The sequence below is a fragment of the Mauremys reevesii genome, linkage group 8 (genome assembly GCF_016161935.1).
Source record: "Mauremys reevesii isolate NIE-2019 linkage group 8, ASM1616193v1, whole genome shotgun sequence".
NCBI lineage: Eukaryota > Metazoa > Chordata > Testudines > Geoemydidae > Mauremys > Mauremys reevesii.
In genome coordinates, this window is record NC_052630.1 from 43,616,443 (window position 1) to 43,638,657 (window position 22,215).

General features: G+C 50.7%; 1 protein-coding gene across 3 annotated transcripts in view; it reads left to right on the plus strand.

Annotated features, from left to right (window-relative positions):
* LOC120370264 (myomegalin-like) overlaps positions 1–22,215 on the plus strand; it is a 163,678-nt gene that overhangs the window by 1,934 nt on the left and 139,529 nt on the right. For 2 of the 3 annotated variants that reach the window (XM_039484693.1, XM_039484680.1), the window contains exon 2: positions 20,404–20,459. In XM_039484693.1, coding sequence (XP_039340627.1) covers positions 20,404–20,459 — 56 coding nt within the window. Of the gene's footprint in view, positions 1–10,626; positions 10,831–20,403; positions 20,460–22,215 lie in introns of those variants that run through there. The other variant, XM_039484685.1, reaches the window with a different exon arrangement.

Here is a 22,215-nt window from a genome sequence, read left to right on the forward strand (position 1 = left end):
GCAGGACTCTTGGCTCCCAGTGGGGGTGTGATCTGGGGGGTGGAGGTGTTGTTGGAATCCCATGCTGCTGTAGCTCCTCCTGGGACAGCCCCTGCAGGCAGAGCCAGCCAGCCTTTCTGCACGTCGGGCCCTTTCCTAGGCAGCTATGCTGGGAGGCCGGAGGCCCTGTCTCAGCTCTTACTGTCAGGGATATGCTCTGTGCTGGGGCTGCACAAACTGGGTCCTCTGCTGCTGCCCTGCAAGCTGGGATGAGGGCAAAGTCCCTTTTTCCACGGCTGAGGCTTCCTGCCCTGCAGGGGGCTAGTTCCTGCCGCAGCTGCTGACCCTTTTCTCCTTGGATCCCCACTCTGTCCTTGGCAGAGCTGGCGCTATGCTGGCTCTAGCACAACCTCTCTGCTCCCCTCTCGGTGCTAGCCCATGCCAGGGGATCACCATGTCACTCCACTGGGCTGCAGCCTGCAAAGGCATGGGGACAGGGCTTGGTCTCAATGGCACAGGCCAGACTGAGCCATGCGGCTGAGCAGGAGGGGACTGCTGGGCTGTAACCAAGTGCCCCAACATAGTGCCACTGTGACCCGTCTCAGACCTCCCCACAGCTGGCCCCTGGAGCTCAGGAGCCGAGCTCATTGATGCATGGTGTGCAGGCAGAGAAGCAGGCCCTTTGCTGCTGGGACCCACTGGTTGATTCTCCTCTCGGCCAGCTAGGGCAGCATGTGGTTCACAGCACCCCGCCTCCCTCCCTCATTGCTGCACCACCTCAGAGCCCTGCTCCACCTCACCCAGCTCCCAGGACTCCTCCACCTCCCCTCCAGGAAGTGCCAGCTGCATCTTCCTGATCCCAGTGGCCCACTGCCACTCACAGGGACCCTCCTCCTGCCTCCCTCCTTGTCAGTGCTGTCCCTCCTGTTGAGTCCCTCCTTCACCCTCTGGATGGCCTTTGGCTCAGACACTAAGGTTTTGCCAAGGAAGCAATTTTGAAGCGTGTGTCTTCAAGTTCCTCAGACCACTCTGCTTGTGAATGGGCCATGGGCATCGGCTCCAGTCCCCGGTGTGTTGGCTAGTTGAATGTGTGCAGGTATATTGAGGAAAGCATGAAGGCATCTGAAGGCCTGTGGTGTGGTGTGCAAAGCAGGGTTGGGTTTAGCAGGACGTAATGTGCCACCGGCAAGTTATGCTAGCCCAGAGCATCAGATCCTGCCTTTTGATTTGTGTATCAGTAGTATTTTAAAATGCCTTTATCCTCTAAAAGCCAGCAGATTGCACCTGGCCTCTCAAAATGTTGCAGGGGAGAACACCGCAGCTCCCCATGACCTAGCTGATTGCCTCCTGTCCGCCCAGCACAGCTCCCATACTTGCTTGTCTAGCTATAACCCTGCAAGGGACTACGGTAATGTAAGAGGAAGAATGAGCATTTCCACTGCACTCAGAGTCAGGAGGTGGCAAACAGATGGTTCTGATTTCAGAGAGTGGTCAGTGGCCTTCGCTATAGTTAAGGCTGCAGAAGAGTTTTTGCTCTGTTCGATTCTTCCTGCTGTTACACGCTTCATTTTTGGTGACATTCACCTTTTGGGCTGAAAATTATCGTGCTCAATTTCTCGCCCGACATGCTTCTTTTTTTCTTCCTGGACAGTTTGAGCAAAATTCCCCTTCAGCTGTTTTTAAGTTGAATGAGGGGGAGAATAAAACACTTCTCTCTTTCAAAATAGTCTAGCCACACTTTAGGGAGGGGCATGCTGAAAACAGCTGACATGTGACACTTTGCTGAAGACTAGCTTGGTTTAAAAAACATTGACTGAAGGTCTGCGTAACAGGGTGGCCTCCCCAGGGGCTGGAGAGACCTGAGGCTGAGCCAGCCTTGACAATGAGGATGAGCCCTAATGTGGGGGGAATCAGGGATTCCAATGCAAAAGCACTGAAGGGGAAAAAGCTCCTGGCAGCTGTGGCAGAGCCTGTGCAGAGGGAAGAAATCTCTCTAGGCACAGCGGCCTGGGAGAGACCCTGACCAAGCAGAGCGGTGGCTGCACAAAGTCCTGGGAAGAGGAAGAGAAATCTTAAGTTGTGTGGATCTATGTGTGGACTTGGTTTTGGTGTTTTGAGTTTCATAAGCCCAGTCCCCAAGGAAAGGTATTTTTTGACCAGGAAAAAGCCTCAATTGAAGTTTATTTGAACAGTCCAAGAGGGGAAACTGTAGCATGACCCAGGGCCACAAAGAGGCGCATGGGAGATAGCTGGCCTGGTTACAATCTGAAAGTTACTGAGCATGAGGTGTACATTTTTCACTGTCAGTAGGTGCGTGCCTACAGAGAGGTCTGCGGTGCATTCATGGTCAGCATGACAACTGGCATGTCAACTTCAACCACTCCTGGCTTCAAAACTCCTGAGACCATTTCCTTCAGGCTTTGCGTGTTTTGTGACTGTCTCCCTGACAGAAGAGTCAAGCCCAGACTGAAGAAAATAGTTTCAGGAGATTCACGGGTGTTTAAAATCAACACGGAGATTCACGGGTGTTGAAACATCACTGGAATAAGGGAAACAAGCAGAGTACCTCACTCAGTGTTAGCAGTATAGCTTCTTTCTGTGACTCTCTGCTGTTGACACATGATGGAGCTGAGCCTACAGAGGAGAGATCTATCTCTGGGGGTGGTGGGCTGAGCTTCTGAAAGCCTGGCTGTGTAGAATATCCGTCTGGTTGCATTGCTCTATGGTTTGCTAGTGGATTTGATCTCTGACACGCACCCAGTTCCATGTCGCTGGCTGTTACTCGCACCTAGAAAGGCTGAAGCAGCCGCTGCGGCTCTGAGGCTGTTGGCAGATCACTCTCCCCGCCTGGGAAGCAGGGAGAGTGCTGGCACTAGGTCCTCGTTCTGTGGTGGACTGTTTCCTATGCACAGATCGATGCATTAGCTGCCCCTTGCGGGGGTCAGAGTGGGAGTCCCCTCCCCCAGCACCCATGTACAGCACTGCAGGCAGGATACCAGGTAAGCTGGGCCAATAGCCGGAGCTGGTGCTGCGAGCCCGGTGTTCTTTCTGACACCTGACTAAACTGCCTGCCTGATTATATGCCTCCTGGGCCAAGGTGCTCTCCTGGCGTGAGTGAAGGGTGAGTGAGCTCAGGCTGGGACTGGCAAGGTTTCCTCATTCTGCCCTTGAGAACCCATCTCTGCAGGGGTTGGTCTCCTTGGTCAGAGTTGTGCAGGCAGGTGGGGTCCCTCTCACAGCCAGCCTTTTCTTTCTCTGCTCCCATAGCTGCGCATATGGCTTGATCCTTTGGCGTGGAAGGCAATGGGAGCAGGACAGTGGTGAGTGCCAGTGTTCCTTACAGGCTCGGTGACGGTGACACTCCTGGCCTCATGGCATAAGCTGCTCTCAGTGCTGTGGTGTACACGCCCCTCTGGGAACCACCTCTGGGTACATGGTTCCTGCCACAGCTGGCATGATAACTAAGCAAGCCCTTGTACCAGTACCCATGCTCTTACAATGCAGGTGCCTTTCTTAGGGCAGGCTGCTAGGACAGTCTCTGAAAGTCTCTGGGTAAGGATAAAAGGGGTACAATCAAGGGTGATGTCATGGTCAGGTGTCTACTACAGACCACCTAACCAGGAAGAGAAGGTGGATGAGGCTCTTTTTAAACAACTAAAAATCATCCAAAGCACCAGACTTGGTGGAGATGGGGGACTTCAGCTACCCAGCCATCTCTTGGGGAAAATAATACAGCAAGGCACAGATTATCCAACAAGTTCTTGGAATGTGTTGGAGTCAATTTTTTAGTTCAGAAGATGTAGAAAGCAACTAGGGGAGAGGCTGTTCTAGATTTGATTTTGACAAACAGGGAAGAACTGGCTGAGAATTTGGAAGTGGAAGGCAGCTTGGGTGAAAGTGATCATGCAATGATTGAGTTCATGATTCTAAGGAATGGTAGAAGGGAGAATAGCACAATAAAGACAATGGATTTCAAGAAGGCAGACTTCAGCAAACTCAGGGGGTTGGTAGGTAAGATCCCATGGGAAGCAAGTCAAAGGAGAAAAAGAGCTCAAGAGAGTTGGCAGTTTTTCAAAGAGACTTTAAGGGCACAAGAGCAAACTAGCCCACTGCGTAGGAAAGATAGGAAGTATGGCAAGAGACCACCCTGGCAGATCTCCAGTGATCTGAAACTCAAAAGAGATTCTTTTATAAAAAGTGGGAACTAGAGCAAATTTTAAAGGATGACAATAAACAAACAACACAATCATGTAGGAACAAAATTAGAACGCCTAAACACAACATGAGATTAAACTAGCTAGAGACATAAAGAGTAAGTCTACAAATACATTAGGAGCAAGAGGAAGACAAAGACCAGGGTAGGCCCATTATTCAATGAGGGGGGAAGATATTAACAGAAAATGTGGAAATGGCAGAAGTGCTAAATGACTTTTTTTTGTTTCAGTTTTCACCAAAAAGGTTAGAAGTGATTAACATAGTGAACATCAGTGAAAATTAGATATGATCTGAGGCTAAAATAGAGAAAGAACATGTTAAAAATTACTTAGATCAATTAGATGTTTTCAAGTCAGCAGGGCCTGATTAAATGCATCCTAGAATACTCAAGGATCTGACTGAGGAGATATCTGAGCCATTAGTGATTATCTTTGAAAAATCACGGAAAACGGGAGAGATTCCAGAGGACTGGGAGAGGGCAAATATAGTGCCCAAATGTAAAAACGGAAATAAGGACAACCTGGGGAATTACAGACCAGTCAGCTTAACTGCAGTACTCGGAAAGCTAATGGAGCAAATAATCAAGCAATCAATTTGCAAACACCTAGAAGATAATAAGGTATGTAACAGTCAGCATGGATTTATCAAGAACAAATCATGTCAAACCAACCTAATAGCTTTCTTTGACATGGTAACAAGCCTTGTGGATGGTGGGGAAAGTTGTAGATATGGTATATCTTGACTTTTGATACTGTCTCATAAGAACATAAGAACGGCCATACTGGGTCAGACCAAAGGTCCACTGAACCCAGTATCCTGTCTACCAACAGTGGCCAATGCCAGGTGCCCCAGAGGGAGTGAATCTAACAGGTAATGATCAAATGATCTCTCTCCTGCCATCCATCTCCACCCTCTGACAAACAGAGGCTAGGGACACCATTCCTTACCCATCCTAGCTAATAGCCATGAATGGACTTAACCTCCATGAATTTATCTAGTTCTCTTTTAAACCCCGTTATAGTCCTAGCCTTCATAACCTCCTCAGGCAAGGAGTTCCATGGGTTGACTGTGCGCTGTGTGAAGAAGAACTTCCTTTTATTTGTTTTAAACCTGATGCCCATTAATTTAATTTGGTGGCCCCTAGTTCTTATATTAGGGGAACAAGTAAATAACTTTTCCTTATTCCTTACTCCACATCACTTATGATTTTATGTACCTCTATCATATCCCGCCTTAGTCTCCTCTTTTCCAAGCTGAAAAGTCCTAGCCTCTTTAATCTCTCCTTATATGGGACCAGTTCCAAACCCCTAATCATTTTAGTTGCTCTTCTCCGAACCTTTTCTAGTGCCAGTATATCTTTTTTGAGATGAGGAGACCACATCTGTACGCAGTATTCAAGATGGGGGCGTACCATGGATTTATATAAGGGCAATAAGATATTTTCCGTCTTATTCTCTATCTCCTTTTTAATAATTCCTAACATCCTGTTTGCTTTTTTGCCCGCTGCTGCACACTGCGTGGACATCTTCAGAGAACTATCCACGATGACTCCAAGATCTTTTTCCTGATTGGGTGTAGCTAAATTAACCCCCATCATATTATATGTATAGTTGGGGGTTATTTTTTCCAATGTGCATTACTTTACATTTATCCACATTAAATTTCATTTGCCATTTTGTTGCCCAATCACTTAGTTTTGTGAGATCTTTCTGAAGGTCTTCACAATCTGCTTTGGTCTTAACTATCTTGATCAGTTTAGTATAATCTGCAAACTTTTCCCCCTCACTTTTTACCCCTTTCTCCAGATCATTTATGAATAAGTTGAATAGGATTGGTCCTAGGACTGACCCTTGGGGAACACCACTAGTTACCCCTCTCCATTCTGAAAATTTACCATTTATTCCTACTCTTTGTTCCCTGTCTTTTAACCAGTTCTCAGTCCATGAAAGGATCTTCATTCTTATCCCATGACAACTCTTGCATGACCTTCTCATAAACAAACTAGGGAATACAACCTAGATGGAGCTACTATGACGTGGGTGCATAGCAGGTCTGAAAACCATTCCCAAAGAGTAGTTATCAGGAATTAAGTCAAACTGGAATGGCATAATGAGTGGGGTCCCGCAGGCAGCATTCCTGGGTGCGGTTCTGTTCAATATTTTCATAAATGATTTAGATAATGGCATAGAGAGGACACTTACAATAGGGCCCTACCACATTCATAGCTGTGAAAAATGCATCATGGATTGTGAAATCTGGTCTCCCTGATGAAATCTGGCTATTGTAGGGAGGTCGAAATATTGCCACCCTTACTTCTGCTGGCAGTGGCGCTGCTTTCAGGGCCGAATGCCTGGCCAGCATCTGCTGCTCTCCGGCTGCCCAGCTCTGAAGGCAATGCAGAAGTAAGGATGTCAATGCCGCTCTCCCCGCCCCCCCCAATAGCCTTGCTACCCCCTTTTGGGTCGGGACCCCCCAGATTGAGAAACACTGACTTAAGGGCTTCACATGTTTATATGTTTAAACATATTCATGCTTTGTGACAACACCATGAAATTTAAGATTTAAATATCTGAAACCATGAAATTCAAGATTTAAAAAATGCTATGACCATGAAAGATACCAAAATGGATCATGAATTTGGTCAGGCCCTACTTATAAAGCTGGGACGGCTTGCAAGTGCCTTGGACGATAGGGTTAAAATTCAAAGTGATCAGGATAAACTGGAGAAATGGACTGATGTAAATAGGATGAATTTCAGTAAGGACAAATGCAAAGTACTTCACTCAGGAAGGAACAATCAGTTGCACACATACAAAATGGGAAATGACTGCCTAGGAAGGAATACTGTGGAAAGTGATCTAGGGGTTATAGTGGATCGCAAGGTAAATATGAGTCAACAGTGTAACACTACTGCAAAAAAAGCAAACATCATTCTGGAATGTATCAGTGGGAGCGTTGTAAGGAAGACATGAGAAGTAATTCTTTTGCTCTACTCCCCGCTGATTAAGCCTCAGCTGGAGTATTGTGTCCAGTTCTGGGTGCCACATTTTGGGAAAGATGTGGACAAATTGGAGAAAGTCCAGAGAAGAGCAACAAAAATTATTAAAGTTCTAGAAAACATGACCTGTGAGGGAAGATTGAAAAAAATGGGTTTGTTTAGTCTGGAAAAGAGAAGACTGAGAGGGGGCACAATAAAAGTTTTCAAGTACACAAGACGTTGTTACAAGGAGGAGGGAGAAAAATTGTTCTCCTTAACCTCTGAGGACAGGACAAGAAACAATGGGCTTACCTTGCAGCAAGGGCAGTTTAGGTTGGAGATTAGGAAAAACTTCCTAACAGTCAGGGTGGTTAATCATTGGAACAAATTGCCTAGAGAGGTTGTGGAATCTCCATCATTGGAGATTTTTAAGACCAGGTAGGACAAACACCTGTCAGAGATGGTCTAGAATGTGCTAATCCTTAGTCCTACCTTGAGTGCAAGGGACTGGGCTAGATGACCTCTCCAGGTCCCTTCCAGTCATACACTTCTATGATTCTCTGACAACTATAACTGGCTCTGAACCAGAGTCACACACATGCCAGTCCGGTTATTGAGTAGAGGTTCAATGGTGGGTATAAGGCTGAGCTTTCCCTACAGGCTGGCACTGTGCTGCCCCTATACAGACAGCATGGGCCTCTCTCTGAGGGCAGAAATCTTTTGGCTTGTGGGGCTAGTAGGGTTGTCTGGTATCCTGGACAGGTGGAGCTCAGTAGCCTGTCTGGCAGCCGTATGTGATGATGTCTGGCTTGTCCAGACGGGACTCTGACTACCCTGGCCTGCTAGATGGGTTCTTCCAAGCTGCACTGACTCTATGACCAGCTCCTCTTATCCCTTCCCACCTTGAGGACATGAACCCAACTCTTCTGGCCCCCACTGCTGCCCTCCCCCTGTGAAAACTCAGACCAGCTGCACTGGGATTTTGATTGAAATTTGGTCCCTCAGTAGCTGCTCGACTCCTTCTTCTGCTTCCCCCAAGGGTCCCCCTGCAGCTGCTGATGGCAGAGGCCACTGCTACCCTAACACTGACCTGATTCCTCCCCTGATTCTCCCAGAAGGGTCTGGGGAACCAGACTTCTCCTGCTGCAGTAGCTGGGCTGCTGCCTCCCTCAAGTTTTGCCCCTCCTGGTGATTTCTCCTGATTCCCTGAGCTACCATCCCATGGCTGCCCAGCTGCCTGCTGTGACCCATGTCCTGGAGCTGCCCCTCAGAGCCTGGGTGCTGCCCTTGGCCTGTCACAGAATGGCACAGTTCCCCGGTAGCCCCTCCCTGGGTTCTCTGCAGCTGTGACTCATCCACCCCTCCCACTGCTTCCATTGCCAGGCTGCCCTGCATTCCCACCTCCCGCCTGGACCCGCGTCTGCCCCACACAGCTGCTGGCTGGGCTCCCCAAGCCCAGCCACTCTGCCTCCCTGCAGCAGCGTTGTTACGCCTCTCTGCTTGGCTCCCTGTTGGCGTTTGGCCTCTCTTGCCACCTCCTCAGGCCCAGCTGTGCTGGGGGAAGGGAGGTTAGTTTCTCTCCAGTCAGGGCCGGCTCCAACTTTTTTGCAGCCCCAACTGGAGAAGCGAAAAAAAAGATAAAGCCGATCGGCGGCACTTCGGCGGCACTTTGGCTCAACCATGCTGCTTCATTCAATTCAGCAACGGGTCCTTTGCTCCCTCTCTTCCTCTTCAGCAGCACTTCGGCAGCAGCTCTAAGAGGAAGAGCGGGACTGAGGGACCTGCTGCTGAATTGCCGCCGAAGACCTGGACATGCCGCCCCTTTCCATTGGCTGCCCTAAGCACCTGCTTCCTTCGCTGGTGCCTGGAGCTGGCCCTGTCTCTGGCCATGATGCTCCAGGTGAGTGCAACTCTCTTGGGCCAGACCATGTTCAAAGGGTCCCAGGGTGCCTGCTCCCCAGTCCTCTATCTGGGCTCAGTCAGCCCCGTGGCTTCCTACGCTTAGGTGACCCAAGTACAGGCCCTGGGGTTTGCACCCAGTGACAGGCTGGTGGGATCACTAGTGCAGGGGTACAGCGCTGTGTGGCCTGCCCCTGTCCCCTGCAGACAGCTCGGTGCTCTTGGGGCTGGAGGCCAGGAACCTGGAGGGGGGCGGTTCCTCTGCCCTCTGATAGTGACCTAGAACAAGTCACTTCCCCCAGACCTTAAATGTGAGGGCTAAGCCTAGGCCCTTTGCCCTTCATTTAGGCACCAGAACAGAAGAAGCCTGATCTCCGAGGTGCTGGGACCACAGCTTCCGTCTGAGCCAGAGGAATGCAGCTGCCTGCATCTCTGCCCACGGGCCCCTGACGCTGAGGTGCCGAACTCTGGAAACCCGAGTGTGCAGGCGTAGGCCTGCATCTCTCCCATGTGTATTGCTTGTGGAGCTGGATTTGGTAGCCCTGGGATGGGAACGTGCAGCTGCCACAGCCTGCTAATCAGTCCGGCTGACTTGAAGTATGAGGTGCATTCGTTCAGGGGTGATGGCATCAGACGGACGCCTCTGTTGTTTGCACCTAGCGACGCACCAGCAGAGAGGCTGGGGGTGCAGAGAAAGCGGCTGTGTAACAAAGCCGACGTCTGGCTGTCTTGCTCTCTGCGTCTCCACTGTTTGGAGTGCGTTTGCACTGTCCCTCCTCTGTGGGCGGCAGGATTTGTGGCTGTTCTTCGGATAATTCCAGACTCTGCTGCAGGCCCAGTTTCTGTCCAGACCACAGGCTGAGACCAGACCAAGAATAGCCTGCCTGGAGTGCTGGAATGTGCAACACGGGGGTGGGGGGCGGGGATGGAGCCCACTTTGAGACGCTGTGCTGCTGAGACGTGACTGGAGACTGTTTCCATGGAGCTGTGACACAGGTATAATAATCAGCTGGGCTTCTCCGGGTAATGCTGTCCATTTAACCCCGGAACCCAGTGTGTGCATGTCACAGGTGCATGGCATCTTCAGACAGGATCCTGCACAGCAAGGGGGGAACAAAGGCTGGGAGGGTGGCAGATCAAGCAGGAACCCACTGTGGGACCCAGAATTCTCCTTTCTGGGCATCTGATGTGTGTGGGCAGGGGGCTTAGAAAGCAGGCTGGTTCTCTCGCCCGTCAGCGTGGCAACATTCGCAGCTCTGCACTTGCAGGGCTGGAGGCTGTGCTTTCCACCCCAGGAGCTTGCATAATGGGTCCTGCTCCCCTTCAATGGAATCCTTGTTGCTCTGCGCTGGTTGTGGGGCGGCTGTGTACAGCACACAGCATGCTAGTGCGGTTGTTTGATGACTGTCCCGGGCTCCACCTCCAGCAGGGCTGACAGCTCAGCTTGTGCTGAGAAACTCGTGCCAGCCAGTCATCTGGGATTCTGTGTGAGTCCTCTGTGTTCAGCTGCTCTCCCGGCCTGCCTGCTCCAAGGTGTGCTGCGTTGGGACAGCCTGTGCTCTGTGATTTGGATAGAGACTCTCTGCGCCAAACAAGGCAGGAAGGAGGCTGGCTCCTCTGCAGGGAGACACTGTGCTTTTAGCTAGAAACACCCGGGGCCCTTCTCCTTCTCCCTACGCAGCTTCTGAGCATCAGTGAGGTGCTGTCCCCAGGAGCAAGCACAGGGGCCACAAGATGGAAGAGGCTGCCACAAGGAAAAGGTAAGTGCTGGGCCTGTGGGACCCAGGACCCTTCCAGTGATTGATCCCTCTCTGCCTCACCCTGCCATCCCGGGCTGTGCTGTCCTCCTGCAGCATGCCGTGTGGGAGGGAGCCCCATGGCTGGCTGCGGGAAGGCTGGGCACACAGTCCCCGTGGCAGCTCACATGCACCTTAGCTCCAGTCCATGTGCACTGGACAGAGGCTAGCACGGCAGGCCAGTTAGAACCATTCGTGTCACCAGCAAAGCTCTTCTCCCCATAACGCAGCATTTCTCCCCCAGGCCAATCCATAGACAAGTCAGATAAGGTGGTGCTTGGTGTCCTGAAGCCATACTTCAAGCTGTGAGGTTGCCAGATCTCACTGGCTACCTGGGTTGGTTGGGATCAGCAGCTGGAAGGGGGCGCTGCTCAGATGGTGGATGGGTGACCGAAGGAACACCTAGATGCTTTGGGAAGTGCTGGGCTGGCCGACATCTGGCAGGTTCCATTTCAGAGCCTTGGCTGACGGGTGTAGCCGTCCTTATATAAAGTTTGTGGATCAGTTTCTAAGCGCTGGCATACACTTGAGCATTGACTGGAATCGTTATTTCATTGTAAACCCTGTGTGGGTTTACTCTTATTCCAACATAGCTATTTTGGGACCTTTCCAAGGCAGACAAGGTGGGCACATGAATGTTCCCAGGAAAGCATTAACTCTCTGTTTCAGTGAGAGCTGTAGCATTGCGCTGACGTAGTGTCCGAGATTGGCACGGATCCGTTATGTGCTCCCAGGAGGAGTGGGAGCATGAGAGCAGGCGTGAAGGTGGCTGTAGGGGAGAGGGCTTTTAAGAAGGTGGATTTGCAGGAGTGAAGGCGACATGAGGAAATGAGACGAGACATGTCATATTTGGGTCTGGTTGTGTCTCAGTTTGAGTGCCATAGACAATTGCACTGCCAGTAAGCCCATTTAATCCCCTGGTGCAGGGCGTTCTTAGGGAGGGGTGCGTGGCTGTGAAATGGGCTTCCCACCTGGCCTGGCTGGAGCCTCAATTGTAACCTTGAGACCATGCTTGTCCCAGCCCCCTCATCTGCTAGCCTTTGCATGGGATGGAGAACCGGGGAGGAGTTGGGCTGGAGGCTTGCATTGCTGGGGCACTGGGGATGGAGTGGGAGGAAGCTGTTTTTGTGTGTCTCTCAGCTGCATCCTCTGTGTGTCCAATGCTCTGTATTGCACCTAGAGTGGAAGATGGGTGGAGACACTCCAGCCACATCAGTTGTGCTGACTAGCCTCTGCCCTCCTGGCTCCCGTGCCATGTGCTGTTCTTGCACTGGGGGAATTCTCCCCTACCCCGGTCGGGAATCTCTCCCTACCTTGTCTGACCCTGCTCAGAGCAGGTCTCCACCCTCCAGCCTCTGTTGCCTTGTCACTGCTGGAGCTCTCGCTATTGCGACCATTGGAGGGAGCTGAGCCCAAGGCGGCAATGGTGGGAAATGTTTGACCATAAGGCCCCATGTAGCAAAGGCTGTGAGCTGAATGGGATCCTTCCTTCCTTCAGCATAGTCCCAGGTGAAGTGTAGCTTGGCAGGGCCACGCCAGCCCCTCGGGGACATCTGTGCAACTCTGCTGTCTTCAGATGAGGCCGTCAGTTCCCTGCAGAGCCCCAGTGCCTTCAGTGGGTTTGTCTGATGGAGACGTGGTGAACAGTTTGGCTGGGGCGCTAAGCGAGCTGGAATCCAGCCTGCCCAGGCTATGGATATGTCCACAGACACTGACTTTTGTTTTTGCCGATGGGTGCTCGCTTCTCTCCACCACCTCACCCACAGAGGTTGGGCGTAGCCTCAGGGGGAGAGGCCAAGCAGAGGTGGGGTCTCGGGGCAGAGTGGTGGCGGGGCTTTGGGGGAAAGAGGATGAGTCGGGGCAGGGCCTTGGGGTAGAGCGCGAGGGGCGGGGCCCACAAAAGATTAATCCATCTCTTATAAGAGAGGTAGCCGTGTTAGTCTGGTTCTGTAAAAGCAGCAAAGAGTCCTGTGGCACCTTATAGACTAACAGACGTATTGGAGCATAAGCTTTCGTGAGTGAATACCCACTTCATCAGATGCATGTAATCCGTCTCTGCGGGTGCTGAGCACCCCCTATTTTTTTCAATGGGTGCTTGAGTCTCGGAGCACCCATGGAGTTGGCACCTATGGATATACACTGTATCTACCCTTGGAGCTGGGTGGGCGATGCCCAGCAAGGAGACAGAATCACGCTAGTTCTCCTGGAGATCAGGTGCTAAAAATAGACTGTAGGTGTGGAGCACGAGTGGTGGGATGGCAAGTGTGTGCCCATCGGAGACACTAGGTACATCCTCAGGGTAGCTACCCGCTCCCACCGCTTGCGCTGCAGTGGCTGCTCTGTATCTTTAGCACACTAGCTTGATGAGGGCTAGCTGAGTATGTCTCCTTGAGCTGGAAATAGGACACTGAACCTGCAGTGTTCATGTACCCTGTGTCTTCTCTGCACTAAAAAACCTAACTGGTTTTTTATGGCACTGGTATTGCTTACTTTGACATAGCTAGTTGAGATAAATGCCAGATGGAGGAAGGAGTTAGGCTGAGCTCAGCTAGCTACACTGAGATAAGAACTACTAGTGCATTGTCTCCAGTAGGATTTCACAGCAACTGAGCTCTCCCCAGCTCTACATGTTGCACCTTTTTTTGCAACAAAGACAGACCCTCGGTCTTAGCTGCATTGGCTCTGCAGGGCTAATAGGAATAAAAAGTACCCAAAATGGAATATTGCTATCACAGCTTAACTCTTGCAATCCCTTGACTTGTGTGCTTCATTTCTTCCCGGTGTTTTAATGACATAGCTTGATGCTTTGGTGAATGCAGGAGTGATCTAGGTCTAGGAGGCTCCTAATGTTTGGGTTAGCTCCCCAGGAGCTTCCCTGAGTGAAGAGGAATATAGCTTTGGAAACATGCAAATGTCAGCATTTTGCGTAGTTCCAGTTATCCTCCCTTACAATGGAAGAGAACTGGTCTCAGCTACGTATGCTCTCTACATCTGTGTAGGTTCTTGTGTTACAGTTTGGAGAGTGTGATAAAACATTTCAAACCATGTGGGGGGATGTGGTATTAATTTCTTGGTTCATCTAATATAGGGTGACCAGATGTCCCGATTTTATAGGGACAGTCCTGATTTTGGGGTCTTCTTCTTATGTAGGCTCCTGTTACCTCCTACTCCCATCCCGAGTTTTCACACTTGCTGTCTGGTCACCCTAGTCTAATAGTTCATTAAGGGTGCAGTTTGTGGTGTATTGAGAGTGGGGTTAAAATGACTAGCTATCACTTTAAGAGAAAGGGGTTTCCCACGCCTGCTTGCAGGCTAAGGGGCTTTGTAGAGAAGCATGTGATCTGGGCCTTCAGCAGGCAGTCTGCAAAAAGCAAAGTTGGTGAGTTGTGCCACTCTGCTTTAGGGAGCAGCCTGCTTTGTCTCTCTCTGTTTTTGGTTCTTGCATGTTAAGTTTCTGGATGCTAAGCAGTGAAGTCATGGAAACCTTCCTGAAAGATAAAAATATAAAATATGCTAACTTCTTTTCATGTGCAGTGAATGAAAGTCAGTTCACCCCAATGCAGGGGCCCCACTGCGTCAGCCCTGACTTCAGTGGAGGTGCATGGATCAGCTGCTTGGACATGAGGGTGAATTTCATCCTAGTTTCATTTTGAATTTCTTCCTTCTGCAGCTGCCAGGCAAAAAGTTTTGCTCTTTATTCACCTACTAATGTGCTTTAGCTTAGTAAATTGTAATGCTGTTCCTCCTTTTGGGGGCTCATTTCCTATGTACTTGTCTAGTGCTATGTAAAGTGATGACCATTCCTGTCTCTCTGTTGGGGTGTGTGTGTGAATTTGTAAATAATTGATTACATTGATTTCCTGTGTATACCCTCGCTGTGGGATTTATAAGAGTTGTGCATGTGCAGTACCTCTGGCATGGAGCTTTCTTCCTCAGCTCATGAATTGTACATGAACTGGGGAAGGTCACACTGCGTATATGTGTGTGTCTGACAGGTGAAGCAGTGCCCTGAGTGAGCTCCTGCCTCATAGCTCCTAACTTCTGCAGAAGAGCTCTCCTGTGACTTCTGGAAGTACACAGGGCAGCTCCTATCGGGCCTCATTGCCCTGCATCTTGCAGAGTCACTTACACCTGTGCAAAGGGAAGTTAAGACACTACCAGGTCAGAGCCATGTCCCTTGTTGGCTTTGCATATTCATGGATGGTGGTGACCCAATGGGAGAGCCTGTGTAGGGAAGGGCGCACTGTGAGTGGCTGGGCCAATGAGTCCACATCATGGAATTTCCTTTCTTCTCTCCAAAACCAACCTAGCCTAAGAGATGTGGCGACGCTGTGTTAGGAGACTGTGAGGGCTGCAAAGTTAAACCAGTCGAAGGTAGGGACGAGCCAGGAGTGGGGTGTGTCTGTGGCTGCATGCAGGCATGGGCACTCTTTGACATCCTGCCAACTGGGCAATAGCATGAAAGAACTCCTTGTTTCTGAAATGAAACTGGCTCTTTATCAAGAGACCTATTTACAGAGGTGCTGCAACTGCAGCCAGCTGGCCAACCATGTGCACATGGACTGCAGACTGCTTCCTCCTAACCCTTCCCTCCTTCAACTTGGGCTCCGCTCTCCCAGTTCCATGCAGGTTGCTGCTGTCTCTAGCGCGGGTCTCAGCTATTGCTCTGGGTAACAGTCTGTCTTTCTGCAGTGGAGATGCAGAGTGAGGCTGCATGAAGGGGTGTGCCCTGTTCCTGTGGGGAGGCCAGTGGCTTGAGATTTATCTGTCCTGCACCTTGCAGTCTCCAGGGGGAGCAGCAGCCCCACTCCCCCAGCATCTATTGACCTCTCTCTCCATTGGGGAGTAGGGCATGGCTGGGGGATCTCCTCAGCTCTTTCCATGGAGGAGGCAGCAGCTCTGTGTGTGTCCCCCCCCGCCCCTAAATTGGGGATGGGGGGTTCCCCTGTGTCCCCAACTGTCCAATCCTCACTGCCCCCAAGTAATCCATCCCCCAAGTGTATTCATTCTTCCCATCCCGTAACTCACCACTTATTGGTGCAGTGACTGGCCTGTCCGAGGCAGGAAACCTGAGCGCCAGCAGGAGCTGCTGCCCTTCCAGCCGTAATAGACCCCATCGCCTTCCACTGCCCACTCAGTGACCCCATCCAGCCCCGGGGGCACAGGGCTTGTTAAAGGAATACACAGACAGACAGGAAGTTAGTGAATCCTGTGTGTCTCTCTGTCCTGGGAGGGACATCAGGTCACTGGTAGCGCCTGGAGCCTGCCATGTTTTCCTTAGAGGATTCCTCCTGCAGAAAGGTTTTTCTGGTGCAGTGTTTGGTTCTGTACCAAAGCCGGGCCACAAGCCCAGCCTCACGCTGCCAGGTGCATGGGCTCTGCTCACCGGGGCACATAGATCTCCACTAGGCTCTACTGCCTTGGGCACGCGCCCCGCTGTGGGGTTGGGCCAGCACCATGCTCTGTGTTAGTGCTCGCATAGCATCTGAGCAGGGCCTCTCAAATGAGGAAGGAGCAGAGCTCACCATTCAGGTCTGCCGTGGGGCGTGCTGCCAGAAGGGGTTAATGCAGTGGTGCAGAAAAGGCAGAAGGCTGAGTCCCATGGGTAGCAGCAGTTTCTCCTCAGGAGCTCTCTGTGCCTTCCTCCCTCCCCTCCCAAGGGGGGCTTGGATTTCTCTTCTCTTTGCCAGCAGCTCAGACAGACCCACTCAAGTCTGAGTGGAGGGAATCTGAGCTGCTAATGGGTCTAGAGTGACTCTGACCTGAGGGCACCTCCATTTCCATCCCAACCCTGCCATCAACCCGCAATGGCTTCGCTGTCCTTACACTTATCGTCTGGCACCAAACAGGCCCCCTCTGGGATTAGGGACCACACACACAAACACACTTTTCTGTGGCTTGTAATTTGGCCAGGTCTGGACAGATTTTCCTGGAGCAGCAAAAGGCCAGGTGGCTCTGATCCCAGACCTGTCAGGTTTCTAGCTTCCTGCTCCAAATCCCTGAGCTGCAAGAGGTGTCTGAGGAAAGGCTGCAGCTAACCTTTGTAAACACTGACAGTGCTGCTTCCCGCCTGCTCCTGTATCTCAGTTCTCAAAACTGGCAGAGCCACTGCAAAATCAGATGTATCGGCAATAAATGGAAAGCTGCAGCGCAGCCGAAACATGGCACATTTCAGCCTCCAAGGTTACGGTTTAGCAAAGTTATAAGCAACTGAAGACAGATGGTTCTTGTAGTGCACAGGGCTAGGCAGGCTCCGAACTCGCAGTGCTGGGTGTTCAACCGGCTCGTGGAGGAGGAGTCTCTGTGAATTGCAGCCAGTCTATAATGTGTGACCCAGCCCCATGTGCCAAAGCCCTCATTTTGCAGTGAACACTGCATGGGCTCAGGGGTCTGCCTGCACAGCACTCAGTGTGGGATCAGGACCTGAATTTCTTTCTCCTGCATGACAGCCTCAACTGCAGGTCTGTACAGCTCATACCTTAACTGTAGCGCCTGTCCCGGTTATCAGGTGGACTGCACCTCTGAGCCCTCCTGGTGTCTCTGAGAGCACCCCGTGGGGGCTCTGGCCGTCATCTCTCAGGGTGGGATCAGGCGATCCTGCCACTCTCAGAACAGGAGCTGTTTCAACCCTCTGTGAGTACCTCAGCAGGCCTGGTGTATGCCCAGATCCTGCAATTCTGTCCCTCCAGGGCATGACAGTGAGAATTAGTGACCCCACAACTTCCTTTAATTGGCATTTGTTTAGAACAAAAGCACTTGAGAGAGAACAGATCTTAAGATAATGGAGCAGGCTCAATGCAATGGGTGTTTTCCCCTGATGCTTGCCATTCCTGGACTGGAAAAGCACCATTCCATGGGGGCTGGGAACGTCCACACTGCAGCCGGAGCAGGGTGACTCCAGCTCAGGTAGGCATAGCCCCACTAGCTGGAATCTAGCTAGCATGGCTAAAAGCAGCAGTGAAGATGGGGGTCCAGCCCACCACCACATGGGGCAACGTGAGTACGTACCCGGAGTTCCAGGGAGGCCAGTGCAGCCTCCGCTGGGATCCAGGCTGTCATGTTTTCACTGCCATTTTTAGCCATGCTAGCTAGAGCAAAGTTAGCACAAGTGTGCCTAGGCTGCAGTCACCCCTCTGACTGCTGTGCTGACATAACCTCTGCATCCCTCTATGCCAGCTTGAACCCCTAGACAGCTGCTGACAATGCCTCCTCTCTGCAGGAATCAGGGCACTTCTAAACTGTTGGTAGCCCTGTGGGCTGGCGGGTCCCAGCATTACGAAACAGGGTTTACAGCAAGAAAAGGAATCTTGGAAGCAAACGGCTTGGTCAATTCTAGCATGTACTTAGGTGTCCTTATCTCGGAATCATAGAATCATAGAATCATAGAATTCAAGATCAGAAGGGACCATTATGATCATCTAGTCTGACCTCCTGCAAGATGCAGGCCACATAAGCCGATCCACCCACTCCTTAGCAAGTGAACCCTGCCCCATGCTGGGAGGAGGCGAAAAACCTCCAGGGCCATAGCCAATCTTCCTGAAATTCCTTCCTTCCCCCAAATATATGGCGGTCAGCTGAACCCGAGCATGCGGGCAAGACTCTCAGCCAACCCTCTGGAAAAGGTTACATCATACCAGGCACATAATTGACCTATTGACTAAGCCCGTTATCCTATCATACCATCCCCTGCATAAACTTATCTAGTTTAATCTTAAAGTCGTGGAGGTCCTTCGCCCCACTGTTTCCTCGGTAGACTGTTCCAGTATTGCACTCCTGATGGTTAGAAACCTTCGTCTAATTTCAAGCCTGAATTTCCTGACTGACAGTTTATATCCGTTCGTCCTCGTGTCCACATTAGCACTGAGCTGAAATAATTCTTCTCCTTCCTGGTATTTATCCTCTGATATATTTAAAGAGTGTAATCATATCTCCTCTCATCCTTCTTTTGGTTAAGGAAAACAAACCGAGCTCCTCAAGTCTCCTTTCATACGAAAGGCCTTCCATTCCTCGGATCATTCTAGTGGCCCTTCTTTGTACCTGTTCTAGTTTGAATTCATCCTTCTTAAACATGGGAGACCAAAACTGCACACAATACTCCAAATGAGGTCTCACCAGCGCCTTATATAACGGGACTAGCACCTCCTTATCCCTACTAGAAATACCTCGCCTAATGCAACCCAAGACCGCATTAGCCTTTTTAACGGCCACATCACATTGCCTACTCATAGTCATCTTGCGATCAACCAGGACTCCTAGGTCCTTCTCCTCCTCCGTTACTTCCAACTGGTGCGTCCCCAGCTTATAACTAAAGTTCTTGTTAGACATCCCTAAATGCATAACCTTACACTTCTCACTATTGAATTTCATCCTGTTACTAATACTCCAGTTTACAAGGTCATCCAAATCTCCCTGGAGAATATCCCGATCCTCTTCCGAATTGACAATACCCCCCAACTTGGTGTCATCCGCAAACTTTATCAGCCCACTCCTACTCTTGGTTCCCAGGTCAGCAATAAATAGATTGAATAAAATCGGACCCAAAACCGAGCCTTGAGGAACTCCACTGGTAACCCCCCTCCAACCGGACCGTTCCCCCTTCAATACTACCCTCTGCAGTCTCCCCTTTAACCAGCTCCTTATCCACCTCTGGATTTTCACTTCGATCTCCATCTTTTCCAATTTAACCAGTAATTCTTCATGCGGTACCGTATCAAACGCCTTACTGAAATCCAGATATATGAGATCCACCGCATTTCCCTTGTCTAAAAAATCTGTTACTCTCTCAAAGAAGGAGATCAAGTTGGTTTGGCACGATCTACCCTTGTGTTGCTTTTCCCACTGCCTTTATTGCCTTCAATCAATAGATGCGCAGAAATGGAGTGATACACAATGTTGTGGACACAGTAGGAGCTGCAATGTACAAATCTCAGAATATTTATACTTGGAGACTGCATCACCTGACCTGGGGTTCTAAGACTTTTTGTCACAGCACCAAAACCCTTAGGAGATGTCAGGCTTCTCTCCCGGGGGAGCCATCCTATTTATACCACATGCTGGAGCTTCCCAAAGCCCCACATGGGGACAGGCCTAGAGAAGGTGGCTGATAAGTCTGTTGTCAGTGAACCCAGCCAGAGCTCCCAGCGTCAGTGAGACACAAAACCAAAGTCAGAAATAAATAATGGGGGGGGGGTGTTTCTAGCTGGACTATTTGAACGTGACATGAGCAACTCTAGAGTGAGCTGTGGGCACAGAACTGCTCTAATAGTGCTGTGGGATGGGGAATGCATTGAGTGCTTGGAACTCCCCGTATTGAGATATGTGGGGAGGATGGTGTTGGGGACACTCTGAATGGTGATGCTGGGGTTTTCTGTCGGGATCTCTCTGGATCTGTGGCAGATGGAGTGGTTTCTATGGATACAGTGCCAGGGGTCAGTATTGGGGTCTTTGTCAGTAAAAGGGAAGCTTTCTGCCTTGGAAACCCAGCCCTGGTGTGCAGTGCTGTCTATTGACATTGCCCCATGTGTCCTTTCTCTGCAGGGATTACTGCGATGGTGACGGGAAGGAGATGGTGCCCGGAGCCAGTCACATGACAGGTAAAGAGCACTGCCCTGTATTGAAGAGCTGGTCTGCTCCCAGGTCGGGCATGGCCCTGCTGTCTGTGTGGGTGCCTCTGATCTGTGTTCTTTGCTCCTCCCACTCTCGGGACCCTTGTAAATGTCAGGAGCGTGCTGTGTGTCTCCCATCCCAGTTAGCACTGGAGGTCTAGCAGCAAACTCTGGTGTACCCCATTGGTCACCTCTCTCCAGCACAATTCATGGCCAGTTATAATGACCCTTCCTCTGTGGTCGTTGGGCAGCAGCCACCCCATCTGACAGCACATGAATTCCAGCTAATTCATGTTATTTTTTCATGTGCACTGTAGCCTTGATCCACTAACTTTGTAATTCCCTCAGCAAAGCAATCCAGTTGGTCTGGGATAGCTAGTTATTTATAGACCCCAGCACATTACTCATGCTTCCATTACCCTCCAGCTGTTTTTAGATCTCTTTTCCTCTTAATGTGTGTCACGTGATCATGCATAGTGACCAGTCTTCCATTATAACCCTTATGAGACGGGAGAGCAAGGGTGGCTCAGTGGTTTAGGGTGCTAGCAGGGGGCTTGAGAGACCTGGATCCACCCTGCTCCACCAAAGACTTCCTGAGTGACTTGGCAAGTCATTTAGTGTCTCTGTGCCTCGGTTCCCATCTGCATAATGGGGATTTTCACCCTGCCCCCCAGGGAAATACATCCAAGTGTGAGGTGCTCCAGTACATAAGAGAGTTCTTGCCCGTGTTCTCTTTCTTTGGCTTGGGAACGAGTGCACTTCTAGACCAGTCTTACAACCATTTCCCCTGCTTCCTAGCTCCCTGGTCCAGAACCTGATTCCAGGCCCAGGCCCAGATTTCCTTCCCTATGGCCACCTGAAAGTCCTCAGGAGCTGCCAGGGACCCTAGTACTGTCTGTGTTGTGCGTATGGTTCCTGCTGGCCCACTGAGGCCTTCAGCAGGGCCTGTGAGCTTCAGGGATGCCACAGAGGCAGGGGCCAGAGTCAAGGTATGGTGCCTGAGGAACCAGGGACGGGTAATAAGAAGCTGGGTGCCTGAGGAAGCAGGGACGGGTAATAAGAAGCTGGCTGAGCACCATGCCAACCCCTGATGCTTCATAGGTGTCCGTCCTTCCTGGCTGTCTGATACTAGTGACTTGCAGAGCAGCCTGGCTCGGCTGGTCCCATTGGATGGCAGAGCTCAGGGGCTCCCCAAGCTGACCTGTTTCCAGTACATGTCAGACAATTCAAACTGCCAAGGACATAAGGACGACTTTAGACAAAACACTTGACGCTTGGGGTAAGGCTGAGGGTTCCTGTCAGTGAGCTGAGGATAAAAAACCCTAAAAGAATGCTGTAATGTAATCACATCAGAATGGCCATACTGGGTCTGACCAATGGTCCAACTAGCCCAGTATCCTGCCTTCTGACAATGACCGGTGCCAGATGCTTCTGAGGGAATTAACAGAACAGGGCAATTTATGGAGTGATCCATCCCATTGTCCAGTCCCAGCTTCTGGCAGTCAGAGGTTTAGGGACACCCAGAGCATGGGGTCGCATCCCTGCCCATCCCGGCTAATAGCCATTGATGGACCCATGCTCCATGAACTTATCCAGTTCTCTTTTGAACAAGTTATAGTTTTGGCCTTCACAACATCCATGACAAGTTACACAGGTTAACTGTGTGTTCCGTGAAGAAATACTTCCTTATGTATGTTTTTAATTGGCTGACTATTAATTTCATCGGGTGACCCCTAGTTCCTGT